The sequence below is a fragment of the Echiichthys vipera genome (genome assembly GCF_963691815.1).
Source record: "Echiichthys vipera genome assembly, chromosome: 13".
Classification (NCBI taxonomy): Eukaryota; Metazoa; Chordata; class Actinopteri; order Perciformes; family Trachinidae; genus Echiichthys; species Echiichthys vipera.
In genome coordinates this window covers 17,812,844-17,828,367 of record NC_139838.1, presented here as the reverse complement: position 1 = coordinate 17,828,367, position 15,524 = coordinate 17,812,844, and the positions used below count along the sequence as shown (strand labels likewise).

General features: G+C 43.8%; 1 protein-coding gene across 2 annotated transcripts in view; it reads left to right on the top strand.

Moving 5' to 3' along the window:
- Nucleotides 1–459: 459 nt before the first annotated feature.
- Nucleotides 460–15,524, top strand: part of jarid2b (jumonji and AT-rich interaction domain containing 2b) — a 106,333-nt gene continuing 91,268 nt past the window's right edge. For both annotated transcript variants that reach the window (XM_083926152.1, XM_083926151.1), the window contains exon 1: nucleotides 460–1,008. In XM_083926152.1, coding sequence (XP_083782278.1) covers nucleotides 964–1,008 — 45 coding nt within the window. In that variant the 5' untranslated portion in view covers nucleotides 460–963. The remainder of the gene's footprint in view (nucleotides 1,009–15,524) is intronic.

The window sequence follows — 15,524 nt, the reverse complement described above, 5'->3', positions numbered from 1 at the left end:
CATCAGACGGACAGTGTGAGAAAAATAATGTATTTTTTGAACATTAAAGAATGTAAACATGTTCCAGTGCAATCCAAAAATACAGGTATGAACCTTAAAATACACATAATTCAGGACCTTTAAAATACCAGCGTAGGGGAAGTTTAAACTACATCCATGTGTGCCACAGAAATGCCACACAATTTCAGATGTGAGGCCTCAACACTGACATTACAGGAGCTAAAGTGCACAATTTGTTGTAAGATCACTATAAACTATCATTTGAAATGACCACAAACACACTATAAGTCCATTAAAGAACACGGCATAGGGATATGTGGCAGTGTTTGGTGTTTAGGGCCGTCTCACTGGGAGTTTGAAGTTGCCGCTGAATGGTGGAGGATGTGATAGGCTGAGAGGCGGAGGCTGGGGAAGAAAGGAGCTGCTCTCAGTCAGTAGAGCAGTGGCGCTGGAGGAGAGCTCCCTCGTCGACCGCAGGCTCCAGCTAAAAAAAAAGAAAAGACGTGACAACTAGCGTTTTATTTTTCCTTTTTATTTATTGATTTTTTCGTCGTCGTATCGTCACCTCAAACAAGATGTAACTCGTCGACATCACCTCAAGTATATTCATGCATTTGAAAAGAGCCGGGAGTGAGTGCGCAGCAGAGACGAGAAGCCGAGCTGTTTTGGCGAATGGAACTTATTGTTGTGCATTTGTTTTGACTATGTTATCCCCAAGTGAGTTTGGGTCCAGTCCGTCTCTGTCCGTCGTCGACCCTTGAATTGTTTTTGGGATCTATATCCGAATAGTTGAAGGGAAACACCGAAGGGAGGATTCTGCAAAAGCCAGCGAGCTTTTCCTACAGAGCCGGGGATTTAAATCGTCATTTGGTGCTGGTGCTCCGGGAGAGGCGAGAGTCAAAGAAAGAAAATTCATGTGGCCATTCTCTCTATAGCCAAACATTTTTTTTTTGGGATTGCATAATGAGCAAGGAAAGACCCAAGAGGAATATCATTCAAAAGAAATATGTAAGTAAAAACAACACCTTTTGCCCTGAATTGCAAACAAATGCAATCTGCTGTATTCTGAGTTGCTCGCCTCGATGAAAATGCATAAACTTTCATCACGGACTGTGAAGGTTACCATCCGGCAGCTTGTGTGCTATTTGGGTCAAATATCGTCTCGAATGGAACGACTGTTAAGTTGCCTCAACGTGTTAACAATTACATGCCCTTTTTCCCCTATTTAAAGAGACAGCAATGTTTATTCAACGTCTGTGTTGCATTCGACATCAGACATGTTTTAGGTCTTTTTGAACATCGGGTGCTTTCGGGGGATCGCCTCGCTCGTTTCGTCTCGTTTTACCGTGTGCAGGGGGGGCGCGGAGTGTGTCCTAGCTGTGTGATAAAGCTGTGAAAGATTTGAAATTAAAGGACTTGGCGAACAGTTGTCGGGGAAATGCTTTTGTTCGCGCCCCATTTCTTCCTATTCAGAGCCGTGAAGACGAGCACTGTCGGCCATGGCTCAGCTCTTTCGGCTTCCATTTCGTCCCATGCTGAGCGTTTTTATCTCCGCTTTATAACTGAGAATGCGTATGTTTTTAAAAAACAAAAACAAAAACCCCCTTTTCACCCTCGAGGCTTTTGAGTTTATGTTCAAGGTTGCATTGTGCCTGCCGGTGTTGTGTGTTTTCTTTTTGCCGTAGCGGTTGGCACACGGACATGTTTCGCGGACTGTTGTGGCTCTTTAATTTTTGCCCATAAAGAGTGAGAGAGAGAGAGAGAGAGGGAGAGAGAGAGGAAAAAGGGGGGTCATGCAAATTCAGCATATTCCGTTCAATTTCACTTGAAACGGTGCGGGGACACTCTTGGGTTTGTTGTTATGCTGTTTGCCTTTGCTTCAACTATGAATGTTAAAGTCCGGCAGGGTAATTCCGCAGGTCTTCCGTGTGACCTCTGCGAACCAACACATATATATTGCAGCAGCCCGCTGAGGAATAACTCCATTTTTTTTGCAATGCTACCGGGGGGGTCGCTTACAGGCGTTTGGGTCTCGTCCTCCGGCTCCCCGAATTATCATTAACCAGCACATTACATGGCACACGAGGAGCACGGTGTTTCTGCATGACACACTCTGTTTTAAAGAGGCTGTGTTCAGTCGCATTGCAGGGGCTCATGTGTGAAGCGATACCAAGAAGCAACCATTTTCTTTCTGCAAGTAACACGGGTGAATTTGTGGGGAAGGGTGCTGCGAAATAAACAACAGCTCGGGTGTTCATATCCTACTTGGGTTTTTTAATCTCAATCTTAATCGCTGGGCTGGTGAGCACCTACTTGTGAATGAGACAAAGACTTTTTAATTTGGAAAAGTGTGAACGGCTCAGCATAAGTTACCATGTATCGTTTTTCATCCGGGCCTCTGTGTATGGGCTTCTTTTTTTTTATTATATAAAAGTTTGTTGCACTTCTTTGATGTATTTCTAGATTGTTGCTGTGCATTAAAGGTCACGCGACCTAATGGGCACATTGTTGCGTTTAATTGCACGAGGCATATCATATCTGCTAATGCTCTGAAGCTGAAGTCAGCCAGAGCCACCCCCTTCCCCCTCCAAACAACACGTGGAGAGTCTTTAAAAAAGTGTTTCCTCCTGCAGACAGCTTGTGACTGATTTTTTTTTTTAATTTCCAAACAACAACTTGTCCCATTTAATTTTGTGCTGAAAGAAAACCCAGCAAAAGTCCAAACTGAGCAACAGGTTTGTAGGCGCAAGCAATTAATGATCCCAGACTCAATACAAAGAGGTTTGTTTCCATGCATTCTTGCTTGGATTTTTATTTAACTGTATTTCATTCTTTTTCTCTCAACAAGTATAGACATTTAACGGCATTTCATGTGTAATCAATTAAAGCATAGTCTGAATAGGACTTTTTTCCCCAAGAGTCGCTGTAGTTTCTGTCTCACAACATGTGCTGCTAAAAGTGTGAACAAATGTACACAGCAGACTAATTACATAAGCATATCATCAAGCTTTTAATTTGCCACCATGGTTTCTATGGTCCAGTCCACTGAATACTGTTGTCTTTATTGAAGAGGGGTGGGGGTCCCCCTCTCTTCAACATGATGTCATTCTAACACATCTGTATGTCCTCTTATGAGCAACATAATATTTCTGTTATGTTTCAACACAAGGTTGTGGCCGGCAGCACAGTGTGTTGAAATGAATGAGCATCGGTTTATTTGTTGGAAAGCAACACAAATGTGAGTCATTCCAAAGAAGACAGACAGATGTTTGAAAGCGACTGAAAAAGTCCATCTAACATTGTAGCTCTTGTGTGTAACATTTGCTGCGGTGATTAAGATCCAACAGTGTCCATCGTTATAGTCAGAGTTGACTTTTTAATATTCAACCATTACAGTGACTTTCCCCTTTCTGTGTCTGAATAGTTTGTTACATTAACCTAACAACATTTTAATTTCCATTTGGTAAGAAAGTGGGCTGAGTATTAACATTTTTTTTTTTATTTTGTCAACCTGTTTCTCCCCCTGAAATGAGGAAACAGGATGTGCCCTTAAAAGATGACGAACTGACACAGAAGTCCCAACTTATAATTGAACAGACGACAATGGCCAACAGTGTCACCGTCTCTAAAATTGGATGGACTTCTTTAAATGTGGTTCTTTTTTTATAGCAAACTATTTATAAGGGCATCGGGGTTGGGAAATGGTTTGTGTGTGCACGCCTGACTGCAGGATGCATGTTTTTGTCCTGTGTGCGTGCATGCGCATGTGTGTCACATCTGTCATGTGTTTTCAGCAGCTGCAGTTGATGCATAAAGTCTGGCCCGGGCCAAATAAGGCTCACAAATGTGCATTTCTACAACAACCTGGAGGAGTCCAGATCCCCGAGCTTCCCTCAAGGCTTTGAGACAGGACTCCTGGCCCCTACTGATCCTTCTCCCCCTCCCCCTCTCTTACCCCCCCTTAATTAGCGTAAGACAATTATACATGCTTGGCTTAACCATTTCCCCTGAAACATGAGTGTGAGTTGTTACCCCTCCACCCCCATCCGCTGCACCCAACAAACACCCACTATCTGTGAACGATATTAAAATTCATTACTCATAAAATTATTCAAAAAAAGGTCCTTAAATAAAAGCAAACAAGGCAATTACTATTTTCCACTAGAGTCCATAGCTTCCAAGACAATTGCTCAGTCAGTATTTTCCACCAAAGATGCTACGTCACTAATGTAAAGCAGAGTGACACTGCAGGAGCAAGCAAGCATACTTTTTCTCTCTTCTCCAGTTTAGATGATTAAAAAAAAGGTTGTTTTTGACTTGACTGTTATTTGTCGGTGCCTTTCAAGTGAGTGGTTGAGGGTAGGTGCTGTGTAATGACTGAGGTAGCAAGCGCTAATGTGCGGCAGTGTTGTCCTCTCTAACAAAACATGACACACACTGTGCGTGTGTGTGTCTGTGTGTGTAAGTAAGTGAGAAAAGCAGGAGAGCACGGCAGAGTGCAGCTCAGTGCAGCCAGAGCCATTTTGTGCAGACTCGGCTCTTCCTGTAGGCCCCAGCTGGGGCTGTGTGTGCGTGCGCTCGTGTGTGTGTGCGTGCGTGCGTTTGTGTGTGTGTGTGTGTGTGTGTGTGTGTGTGTGTGTGTGTGTGTGTGTGGCACAGCTGCTGCAGGGGCCTTTACAAATGTAAAGAGGCTGTCAGTGTTTGTTTCATCAGGCGCACAACTGATGAGGGCCAAGTTGGAAATCCATTGCACTGAGTGTGTGTGCGTTGAGTGCGCACAAAAAGAGGAAACAAAAATAGAGAGCGGGGGCAGAGTGGGGAGTGCAAAGGCACAGACTCTCCCCCTCCTCTCCTCCCTTTCCTCTCTTTATCTCCCTCTCTCCCTGTCTCGCTCTCTCGTTCTTGGGCTGTCCAAATGAAATGTGGGCCTCATGTCGGACCATGAAGAGAGGGTCACAGGGTTGTTTTTTCACCGTGCCTGAGTCTCAATGCGCTTCATTTAACCTTATGTTTCAATGCAAATTCTTCTTTCATAAGCTCCCCTCTCCTCACGTGTGCAACATGGCAGGGTTCACTTTGCAACCTCCCCCTCACTATGGCTACCAGGGCAAACCAAAGTGTACTGTGGCAAAAGCAATGTTTTACTGCCTTTTTTATTTGACTACGTTCACTTTAGTTACCTTCCACGTGGCACCTGTGAAAGGCACTACGGTCACTTAGTCAGCCTTCCCTAGACCAGACAGTTTTTTCTATGAATGTGTACTACTCATCACTTCACATTCTGCATGTATAACGTATAAGAACAGAGGCTTTTTAATTTAAGGGTATAATCGCTCTGCTTTATTGTTTTTTATTCATCAATGGGGGAAAATCAAAGCAGGGCTACTTTGATTACGTTGCCAAATTGTATCAGCGTAGTGTAAAAGTAACTGCCAAGAATATAAAAAGTCCTCATGAAGATTGCCAGTAATTCACAATGGAAAATAACTGATCTGTCGCAAACCGTGTGCAGAAAACCTAAATCGTAATATACCTCATGTAAGGAATGAGAAAACGCATAGCCAGATGTATTTAGCAGCCCTGTGTCTCTTCGTCCCCTCCCCTCAACAGTTTTGTGTTATCGCAGAGAGGAAGTAGTCCTTCTCACACTGCGGGCCCAGCCTCACATCCCTTTGGCCTCGTCTCTCCTCTCACAGGGCCTGCCGACTCGACAAGCACTGCCAGAAAAATTTCTGGGAGTGAAGTTGGCGAGCCCGGCCTCGTTTATTCCAGCCTGTTTTATTTATGAATTTATTAAGTTTGTGCTGAAATGAGGAGAAGGGAGTCCTTTTTTTCCCCCTTAGATAAAGTCTGCGTTGCCAACGAAGAATCTACTGCATCGTTACAGGCTCTCTGTGAGCTGTCGGCTTCAATTTGGGCCGCCGATGGATATTCAGCGGCCAAATGCATCACCACTCAGCTCCTTTTTTTCACTCTGACACAAATTCAGACTCTCTCCTCATTTACCCTTTACTGTCTGTCTGTCTCTTTTTCTTTTGCCTCAGTTTTTACAGCATTATGTCACACACGCAGTGCAAACTGTTATGCAATATGACCTTTTCTCTTATCAGCTGTTGGCATTGAGCACAATCTCCGGCTCTTTGCTGGCACTGGCACACACACACACTCTGGGTGTACACCTGCAGTCAGTAGGTGAGAGAAACCGGTTTAAAGGCCAACCTTAAAACCAAGATGTCTTGTGGATATCAACAGCGTAGGCCATTTACAGGAGCAATTGCATAAAACTGGGCGTGCCTGTCTTTGTTATGTGTGTTTCTGTCATGAGCTGTGTGCATGTACTGCAGGTCTGTGTAGGTGTGTTTTACACCATATGCTCTCACTAGTTTGGACACAGTGCAGTTGTGGATAGCCAGTGGAAGCGGAGGCGTGTGTGTGTCACGTACACCATGTGCATTCGCTCCGTGCGCGTCTTCATTCTGCCGAGTGATTTATATCCTCCTTCTCCTGTGGGTTTGGATGGAGATGGGAGGGGGTGAGACAGCTGGTCAGGCCCTGAGAGGCTCAGTGTGTGTGTGTGTGTTTGTGTATCTAAACATGCATGCTCAATCATGTGTGTGTGTGTGTGTGTGTGTGTGTGTGTGTGTGTGTGTGTGTGTGTGTGTGTGTGTGTGTGTGTGTGTGTGTGTGTGTGTGTGTGTGTGTGTGTGTGTGTGTGTGTGTGTGTGTGTGTGTGTGTGTGTGTGTGTGTGTGTGTGTGTGTGTGTGTGTGTGTGTGTGTGTGTGTGTGTGTGTGTGTGTGTGTGTGTGTGTGTGTGTGTGTGTGTGTGTGTGTGTGTGTGTGTGTGTGTGTGTGTGTGTGTGTGTGTGTGTGTGTGTGTGTGTGTGTGTGTGTGTGTGTGTGTGTGTGTATGAATGAGTGAGTGGTTGCCACAGCTTATCCTTTCAGGATCCCTATGAAGCTGAATCAACACTTTAGCTTTGTCTTTGGTTTGGCCTTGCAGGCTTTGTGGGGTCCATGAAGGGCATTCAGCAATAGAAGAAAGGAGAAAAAAAAACAATTTGCCATATTTTTCTGCAAACATTGTCACATACATTTCTTTTTCTTTTGCAAGAGAAATACACAAAACAATCATACAAACCTCCAGGTGCCTTTTGCTTCTTGTTCAGCATAGCCCTGGACATCCCATTAAGCTCTGTAAATCTGAAAGAGGAGGCATTAGGTTGTTTTTCATCCATTTTTGAATCACCAAGCTATTGTAGCTTAGTCTGGCATTAGCTTTTAATGACCATTATGTACATCTCTCAGACAACCCTTTGACTGATCTCTGTTCAACCTCTCCCAGCTCTTCATCTCAGCTACATCCGTTTAATAAACACTCCTTACATTTTCATCCTGTGGTCAATCCCATCTGATCCCCTATTGTGACACCGTCGTCTTTACACATCCATTGAATTAAGCCTCGAGGGATGAAGCAACAGAGCAGAGGCTCAGTTGTTATCGATCCTCCATTACTCCCTCTCTTTCTGCCTGGAATACCAGTTTCACTGTAAAACGTATTCCAGTAAAACTGTAGGCCGCATCATAAAATGTCTTGACTGTGATACTCACTCAGTTTATCCTGAAGTTTCCCGATGTTGGCCTTCTTAAGAAAATGCTTTATGCTGACTTCGTATTTTCTGTGAAGATGGTAGGTTGTACCGTGTCATCAGATTTCAGTCTGGGAATCCTATTCAGTTTTACCGTTCAGTGCATTATTGTTATGTGTTACGTAGCTTCCTACCTACCAAGTGCAGTAAATCTATGAATCATTCTTTTGATCATGATGTTTTTCTTCTTGCCAACAAGCCACTGGCCATTCTATTCAGGTCCTGTTTTGGCACCGCGCTGCTTTGGCTGATAACCGCTCTCTCATTTAATCTCTCGTCAGGGTATTTTCCTGTGATAACTTTTTTTTTTCAAATATTTGACTATCATTATCCCTCTTTTTTTCACGGCGTCATTTGTGGCTCTCTCGCACGCATGGCTAGTTGTGGAACGGTGACCTCCCTTCTGTGAAAGGGCTCTTGAATTCAACCCCTTTTCACCATGCGTTTGGCCCCTTGGGAGGGAGGCCTCAATTCAGGATGACACTCCCCTCCCTCCTCCATCTTCCAACCCGGAGAGTAATGAGCCAGTGGAGCAAAGTGGCTGGGTGACCACTGTTGCTGCCTAATCTCTACTTTTCAGCCCTCGCTGAAAGATTAAAAAATAAAGGAGATGCGGTGAAGGCCGTGCTGTAAAAAGGTTTTGTACAAAGTTGGTTCATGGCAGAAAAGTAGTTGTAGATGTTGTGGTTTTTTGATTGATTTAGATGAAAATGACTGGTTACAGTAAATGTGTTAACTGCATCTGGACCTTAATCCCACCAATTCTGTCTGCCAAACTGTATTTGCAGAATGAGCAAGAGCATGCTTTTTAATGCTGAGACATGGTTGGTGGAAGGGTGCGTGTTTGTATCAGGGTTGCTGCTGAGTTGTTGGATGTGCTGGTTACTGTCAGCTCACATGTGAGAGACGGGAGGAATAAGGAGGTGTAGTGGCAGTGGGTGGTTCATGGGCTCTAAGAGGCAGAATAAACGGTTTATTTGATTCGCAGGTCAATATATACACATTCTGTTTGCGTCTATCTTACACCCCCATCCTCCAACCGCCATGAGAAACACATTACCCCCCTCCCCTCCAAATCTTGCCATGTAATAGAACACTGAGTGGATATTTTTTTTTCCGCTGTTCCACTCTATCTCTCTCACCTCCTCCCTCTCAACTCATTCGCTCTATTACTCAGCACAGCTACAAAGAGAGGGAAGATGCGTTGGGAGCTTTTCTGTGGGATTGCGCTGGAGAGAGGACGGAAGAAGCGGGGGTATTTTCTCCTCGCCTAGCTGCGAAATTTCTTCGCAGGAGGAGGAGCAAGCGCACGATTATCAAGATCTGCCTCCCTTGCCATTGCGCTCAGTTTTAATTTTACTGAGTATGTGTGTTTGCATGTGATAATCATTTGCTTGAAAGATCAGCATGTTAAGCGACATGATTAGGTTGTTGGCGGTTTTGCAGCTCTCTTGCCTCGGTCTCCCACTCAGTCGGCATCTTGCATTCTTCCACCAGTTTTGTTTTGATTTTGTCTGCCAAAGGAAACTTTGGAATCCAGTTTGATCTTACACAGCTGTGTGAATTAACCCCCTCCAACACCACCCTGCCAAACACACACACACCAACATACTAACATGAATGCACTCGCATAATCTGGCTTTTGGGGTTGTCATTTTGCACTTGGTAAATCTTGCCTGTAATGCCTTTGTAAAATATTTATTTAAACAGCTGTTGGACTCATTTTCAACGTTTAATGTCCATTTCCTTCTGTTGCCAAACATTTTTATTGATAGTAAATTGTTTATATTTTCTATAATGATCTGCTTAAATGTTTATTCATTCTTATCTTGTTATTTGAAGCCCTATGGGGGGTGTTCCTGTAAATAAAAAGCAGCATGAAATACAGTATGAATTGACAAAAGTCAGTACAGGAATATTGTTTTTTCTTTTCTTTTTTTTGCCTATTGATTTTTTTTAGTGAGCAATAGTTGCTTTTTAAGTTTCTCCACAGAGAGAAGCAGAGTGTGAGTCAAAGGTATTGTTCCCCCTGTTTTAAACCTCTACTCAATAGATGAGGGCTTTTATAATTCTCCTGGCTGCATGATTTCCTCCAGGCCTCACAGCAGGGAGCTAGAGTGCATGGTAGACTGAGGGAAGGGCGCCAGAGTCTGGGCTGAATGTCTGGCTGGCCTCCCCTGGCCCTGGATCAAACATCACAAGGCCTTGGGGGGGAGGAGGAGAGGGCCAGCCATGGAAATCACAACCTGTGATCGTCAAGGAGAACAAATCCGAGAGGATAGAAATAATCAAATTAGGCACTATCCTAGTGGAATATCCACAGTGACGGCAAGGCCTGTCTACCGAACTCCAACTGTCAAAATAACTCTATACAAAATGCCGCTCCTGAAAAAGCACATGCATCACAAAGGCTGACGCAAGCCTTCTCTGTTTTTAGATTTAATTGTATGAGAATGAGGATAGGAAATTAGGTAACCACTGGTTGATTCCAAGCCAGACTGCCACAGATGCACACTCACTTTCATACATTCGTAATGCAGGTATGGGTTCGCACTTAAAGAAAATCGAGACAACTAGCAGGACGTTACCATGGTGACTAGAGGTGTGTGTGTGTGTGTGTGTGCGTGTGTGTGTGTGTGTATGCGTGTGTGTGTGTGTGTGTGTATGCGTGTGTGTATGCGTGTGTGTGTGTGTGTGTGTGTGTGTATGCGTGTGTGTGTGTGTGTGTGTGTGTGTGTGTGTGTGTGTGTGTGTGTGTGTGTGTGTGTGTGTGTGTGTGTGTGTGTGTGTGTGTGTGTGTGTGTGTGTGTGTGTGTGTGTGTGTGTGTGTGTGTGTGTGTGTGTGTGTGTGTGTGTGTGTGTGTGTGTGTGTGTGTGTGTGTGTGTGTGTGTGTGTGTGTGTGTGTGTGTGTGTGTGTGTGTGTGTGTGTGTGTGTGTGTGTGTGTGTGTGTGTGTGTGTGTGTCATGTGATTGCTTGGAACTAGATGAAGATTAAAGTTAGATTGTTGTTGGAGCATCTGGTTGCATTCTGGGGAAGTTACTAGATCTGTCTTGCAATCATGTGAGTCAGAGAAATCAAGTGAGCGTCAGTTAAACTGAGAAAATGCAGTTGTGAGGGGAATTTTTTTGTACAAAAGTTGGTATATGGTATGTTTTTTTTTCTATGGAAATGTACTAATTTAATACTTTAATTTCTCCAAAAGGCTTAAGTGTTGCCACTAAGCACACAGTAAAAGTAATATTTATTTTAAAAATCAATTGTAGAGCCCTGTCAGAGAATAGAAAATGTGCATTTTAGCTAAACCTGTTTCTCAGCTACATAGTCATCTGGTTTTCTTGTATTACAGCTGTTGTGACGTCTATTCAGTAAATTGCAGTAGTCATAAGAAACTGGTATGCTCTCACAATTTATGATGTCGGCCCATTTCCTGACAGTGGATCAGTTATTTTACCATTAACGACAGTCATTTGTAACAAACACCCCCACCGCTCAGTCACTGAAATCAAGAGTGGAATTTCAAGTTACTCATACCATTCAGTCATATATGACACTTTATTTTAATTCTGGTTTTAGTTCCTGAGGTGAAGAAGGGATGCATGAATTTATTATGTATCTTATTCATGCCCAGAATAACGAGTATATCAACCACACACACACATATTACAAAGGAAGTGATAAGTAGCAGGTGTAGATCTACTTATGCCAGTGTAGCGTGTTCTATCATAATGACTGATGCTGGCTATGTGTTTTTTGATGTTTTAATGTCTGTATGCAGAAGCTGCATACAACAGCAGCTGCATCTTTATGTGGCACAGAGTTTTGAATCAGAACATCCTATGCAAAAAAACATTTTCTCACTCACCCATAGTGGTATCTTAGCTGTGCAGACAGTTTCATTTAGTAAATGCACATTGCTCTTCAGATTTCAACTTTTAGTGCTTTGAGTAGCACAATAAGGTTTTAATTGACCTCTTGGTGTGGCATCAGAAAAGTCAGAGACAGAGATCCCAGAACCCCACCACATAAAACCAAAATTGTATTCTTGGGTAGATGGACGTTTTTTGGGTGATGTGATTGTACAAGTACATGAGGTAAACCTACTATCACTACGCCCCAATGTCTGTATTAAAGAGATGGACCATGTGTGTTGGTCTTCTCTAGACTTCACATCAGCCCATGATCTTTGTATTGGTTAGGAAAATTTATTTTTGAATAAAATTCCAGTAAAAAGGTGCAACCAGTAATACCCCTCTCACACCAAGGGCTGAACCAGGGTTAGTAGAAAGTGTGTTTGAAATAGAGTTGTTCCGGAAATTCCCGGGGGTTCAATCAACCCGTGTTGACTGGCTTGGTTTGTATTGCCCAAATAAGGGTTGAACACAGGTCAGATAACCACGGTCGGAACCTGGTCACTGGTGTGAAAGAGGTATTACATTAAGCATTGCCTGCAAACGGGGTGTCTGATGGTGAAGTAGAGCTTTGACTCAGGGATTTATTGTGCGGCGTGATGCATCACTGATAACTAATTTAGAGCAACTTTTGACACAGTGTGTTAGCGTCAGAAACTCTGTCTAACTCAATCTATATGCTATACAGCCAACATCAGTGGATTTATTTGAGTCAGACAGAATTTATCCAGTAATTAAGTTATCTTATTCATAGATGACTACCAGATAGCAGAGTGACTCAATAACAAACCCACGACGGCAACAAAACATCTCGCCTATTCGTGATGTAACCATACATGCTCTATCCGCTACCTTGCTCTCTGTGCATGGGCCGAAATTAATTTATTTCACTTCCCGTCCAGGCTCCATTTGAGGTCCAGTGACTGAGACTGCAATACGTATGTGGGCCCCTCCTGTTTTTCACTCTCTCTCTCGCTAGCTACACTGACGCCATCTAATCGCCCCTCATGCATCACCTTCATTCTTCTTCCCCGCTGTACCAATGCCATTATTCACCTCTTCCTTACGCTCTTTTGCTCTCCACTCCACCTCTATCTACACTGCCTGCTCCATTGCTTTTGCACAGAATCTTTCCTTTCCCTTGTCTTACTGTTCTTGTACTCCCTCTGTTCTCGCCATCTCTCACCTTCTCTCTTTCTCTGTCTGTCCTCTGTTTTTCTTGTCGTCCCCCCACCCCCTTTATTAGCCCCCCCTAGGCCTCGGAGACTTTGCCTTTGTGTGCGATACTGGAGTGAGTGGAGCAAAGGGTGGGGTGAGGTACGAGGGTTTTGTCCCAAGCTGTGAGGTGAAAATCATTTCTTAATTGCCTCGCCTTTTTTGTGCCAGCAGTTGTGCCAGGGAATGGACTCCTGGGCCTGCACTACAACTCCCTAAGCAGAGGAACTCCCTTGCCTAAGCCCTGGCTTTGTTTCATAACGTTCTCTAGCTACAGTGTAATCTGCAGTCATACAGCAACACACTCACACACAGACACACAGACACACACACACACACAGACACACACAAACAGAGGCTTTAAAAAGGCTTAAGATGTTGGACCCAGCAGAATACAGAGAAAATTGGCTTTGGATGTACCACTATGAGGTCTAGGTGAGTTGTAAATGAGCAGTTGTGCTGCATTGTAAATTGAGTGTACTTCAGTTTGAAGCACAGTACGTGGTGGATGTTGGTTTCAGTATTGTCTGGGATCCTGACAAACACTTGTAAACAGGTCAAGCTGCTTTTGTCTTGTGCTTTTTAATCTTGCATATATTGCATTGTATTAAAAACATTGGTTATATTGTCCAACAGCATGCACAACTTCTCGCAGCTGTCTTAACTCAAGTTTTGCAGGCCTATTTTTAAAGATAAAAATGGTCTTATCATTAATGGCTTCCTGATTTGACTGACAGTCTGCACAAGCCAGTAACTAACACTTGTTACTTTGAAGAATCATCTCTAAGCAAAGCACAGCATTTATTTCACATCAGCAGGAAAGTTATGAAGCCGGTTGGATGATGTACGTTGTTGACCTGGGAGACAGGCTGAACCTTCGTCGCTGTAATGGTCTGAAAGGGGTTCTTGTGTGACCATGGTCTGGCCCTTTTCCTGCCTTTCCTGTCAACTGTCTGTGAAGGACTGTGGTGGCTTCTATTAACCACCACACTAACTGGTAATCTTATCTCCCTGACAATCTGCATTAGACTCAGCCTGCTGCCAGTTAGCCCTCACAGGTCTCAGCAGAGGCGCAGTTTTTCTTTTGTCCCTAGTGGTGCAACACTGTATGTTGAGAGGAAGTGTTGTCGTTTTTGGTTTGAACTTTAGCTTGTTGAAAAGGCCCAAACAGAATTTGAGTGACAAGTCGTATTCTGCACAGGATCAGTCTATCATAGCTGCTCGGACATAAGAGCTTATCTCTCTCTTATCTCCTCCTGTCTGTCAACTCATAAACAGGATGTATGAATTTTGGAGCAGGCTAGTAGCTAGTTACATAGACAGACAGCCCCCTGATGATCTCCATAAAATCCTTCTCCCAATTTTACCTCCCTCAGCCTGTATGTCTCGCTCCCACTCCCCTTTAATTTTACTCGGCCGCAATATCCTACACAGGCCCTGATTGTTGTTTTCTGAGAGCTGGTGCGGTGTTGTTGTAACATAATCATTTAGTCTCCCTCCCATGGTTCTGGCAAGCTGCACGCTGAAATCCATCCACTGCTCATTTTTATGGGGTAGCGAATTTGTCTCAGCTACTGCTGCTGCTGGCCCACCTTTTTTCTATGCTGTATTTACTAGCGTAGATGGATATCTCGCCTGCAAAAACATGTGAGGTATGACACATGTTATATACACATTTAATACACCCCAGAGGTCACGCTTGTGAATTTGATTAGCGCGGCTGAAATATGATGGTTGTGATATCGAGCGACTTGGCCTATATTGAATTTTTAATCTCAGTGTCGACTTCGGCTTACATGACATGCCATTTCTCCTGATCAGTGTTGTTGGAACTGCAGCAAGAGAATTGTTCGGTGCCTCGTTGCGTTGAATTAGTGCAGTCCAATGTGACATGTCCAGGGCTTGTTTATAAGGTTGCCACATAACCCTCATTGTTGTATTGTTATTGGAAAATACCAGATGTTGTTGAGGTGATTACAGGAGCTTCTTTTACTCGGGTCAGACTTGTTGACCCTGGATAACTGTCAGTTTAGCTCCATGACATATCATCTCCAGTGGAGCTAGTGGCTAAGGTTGTATCACAGGAAATGAAGCTGCTTGTGTACTCAGCATCCCCGCCATTCCCTCCTGTTGGTGTCACACAAACCCCTTCGCCCTTTGCTTCAGTTCTTTTTTTTGTCTTTCTCGTGTTAACATGACGCTGAACTTAAATCTTTCATTCACTTGTCCTGTTATTGCATCTGTATCACACGCTAAAACCCATTGATTAAACCCGTCACTTGTGTCCCAGGCTGGGGCACTGTATGGGGTTGGGGGTGGGACCCCTGATCGATTCAGAGGCCTTGGAGCTGCACAGGAGCCCTGTAACATGACAGGGATTAGGTATTTATTGTTTCAGGCTCAGAGTGAGCTGTTGACACAAGGCCGCAAATTCCTAGTGTGCCTGTGGTTGCAAGATCATAGGGACTTTTAAATCCATTTTTTCTCCAACCTCTGCTGCTGTAAAGGGAAATAGATTTTTTGCATATGTCTAAATTGCAGAAGCTAGAGCAGTTCATCATTCTCACCCCTCGTTAGTGAAAAGCTTCGCTTGCCACAAAAAATCATCTTTTTCTTCGGCACTGCTAGAACACCAAATGATCTTGCGAGAGAAGAGGATAAGTCCCTTGTAAATGAGTCTAGTACTTGACAGCGAGTTTGCATATGATTTCCATGAAGGAGGGTGTTGATGTATGAATAACTTGTCAAATGG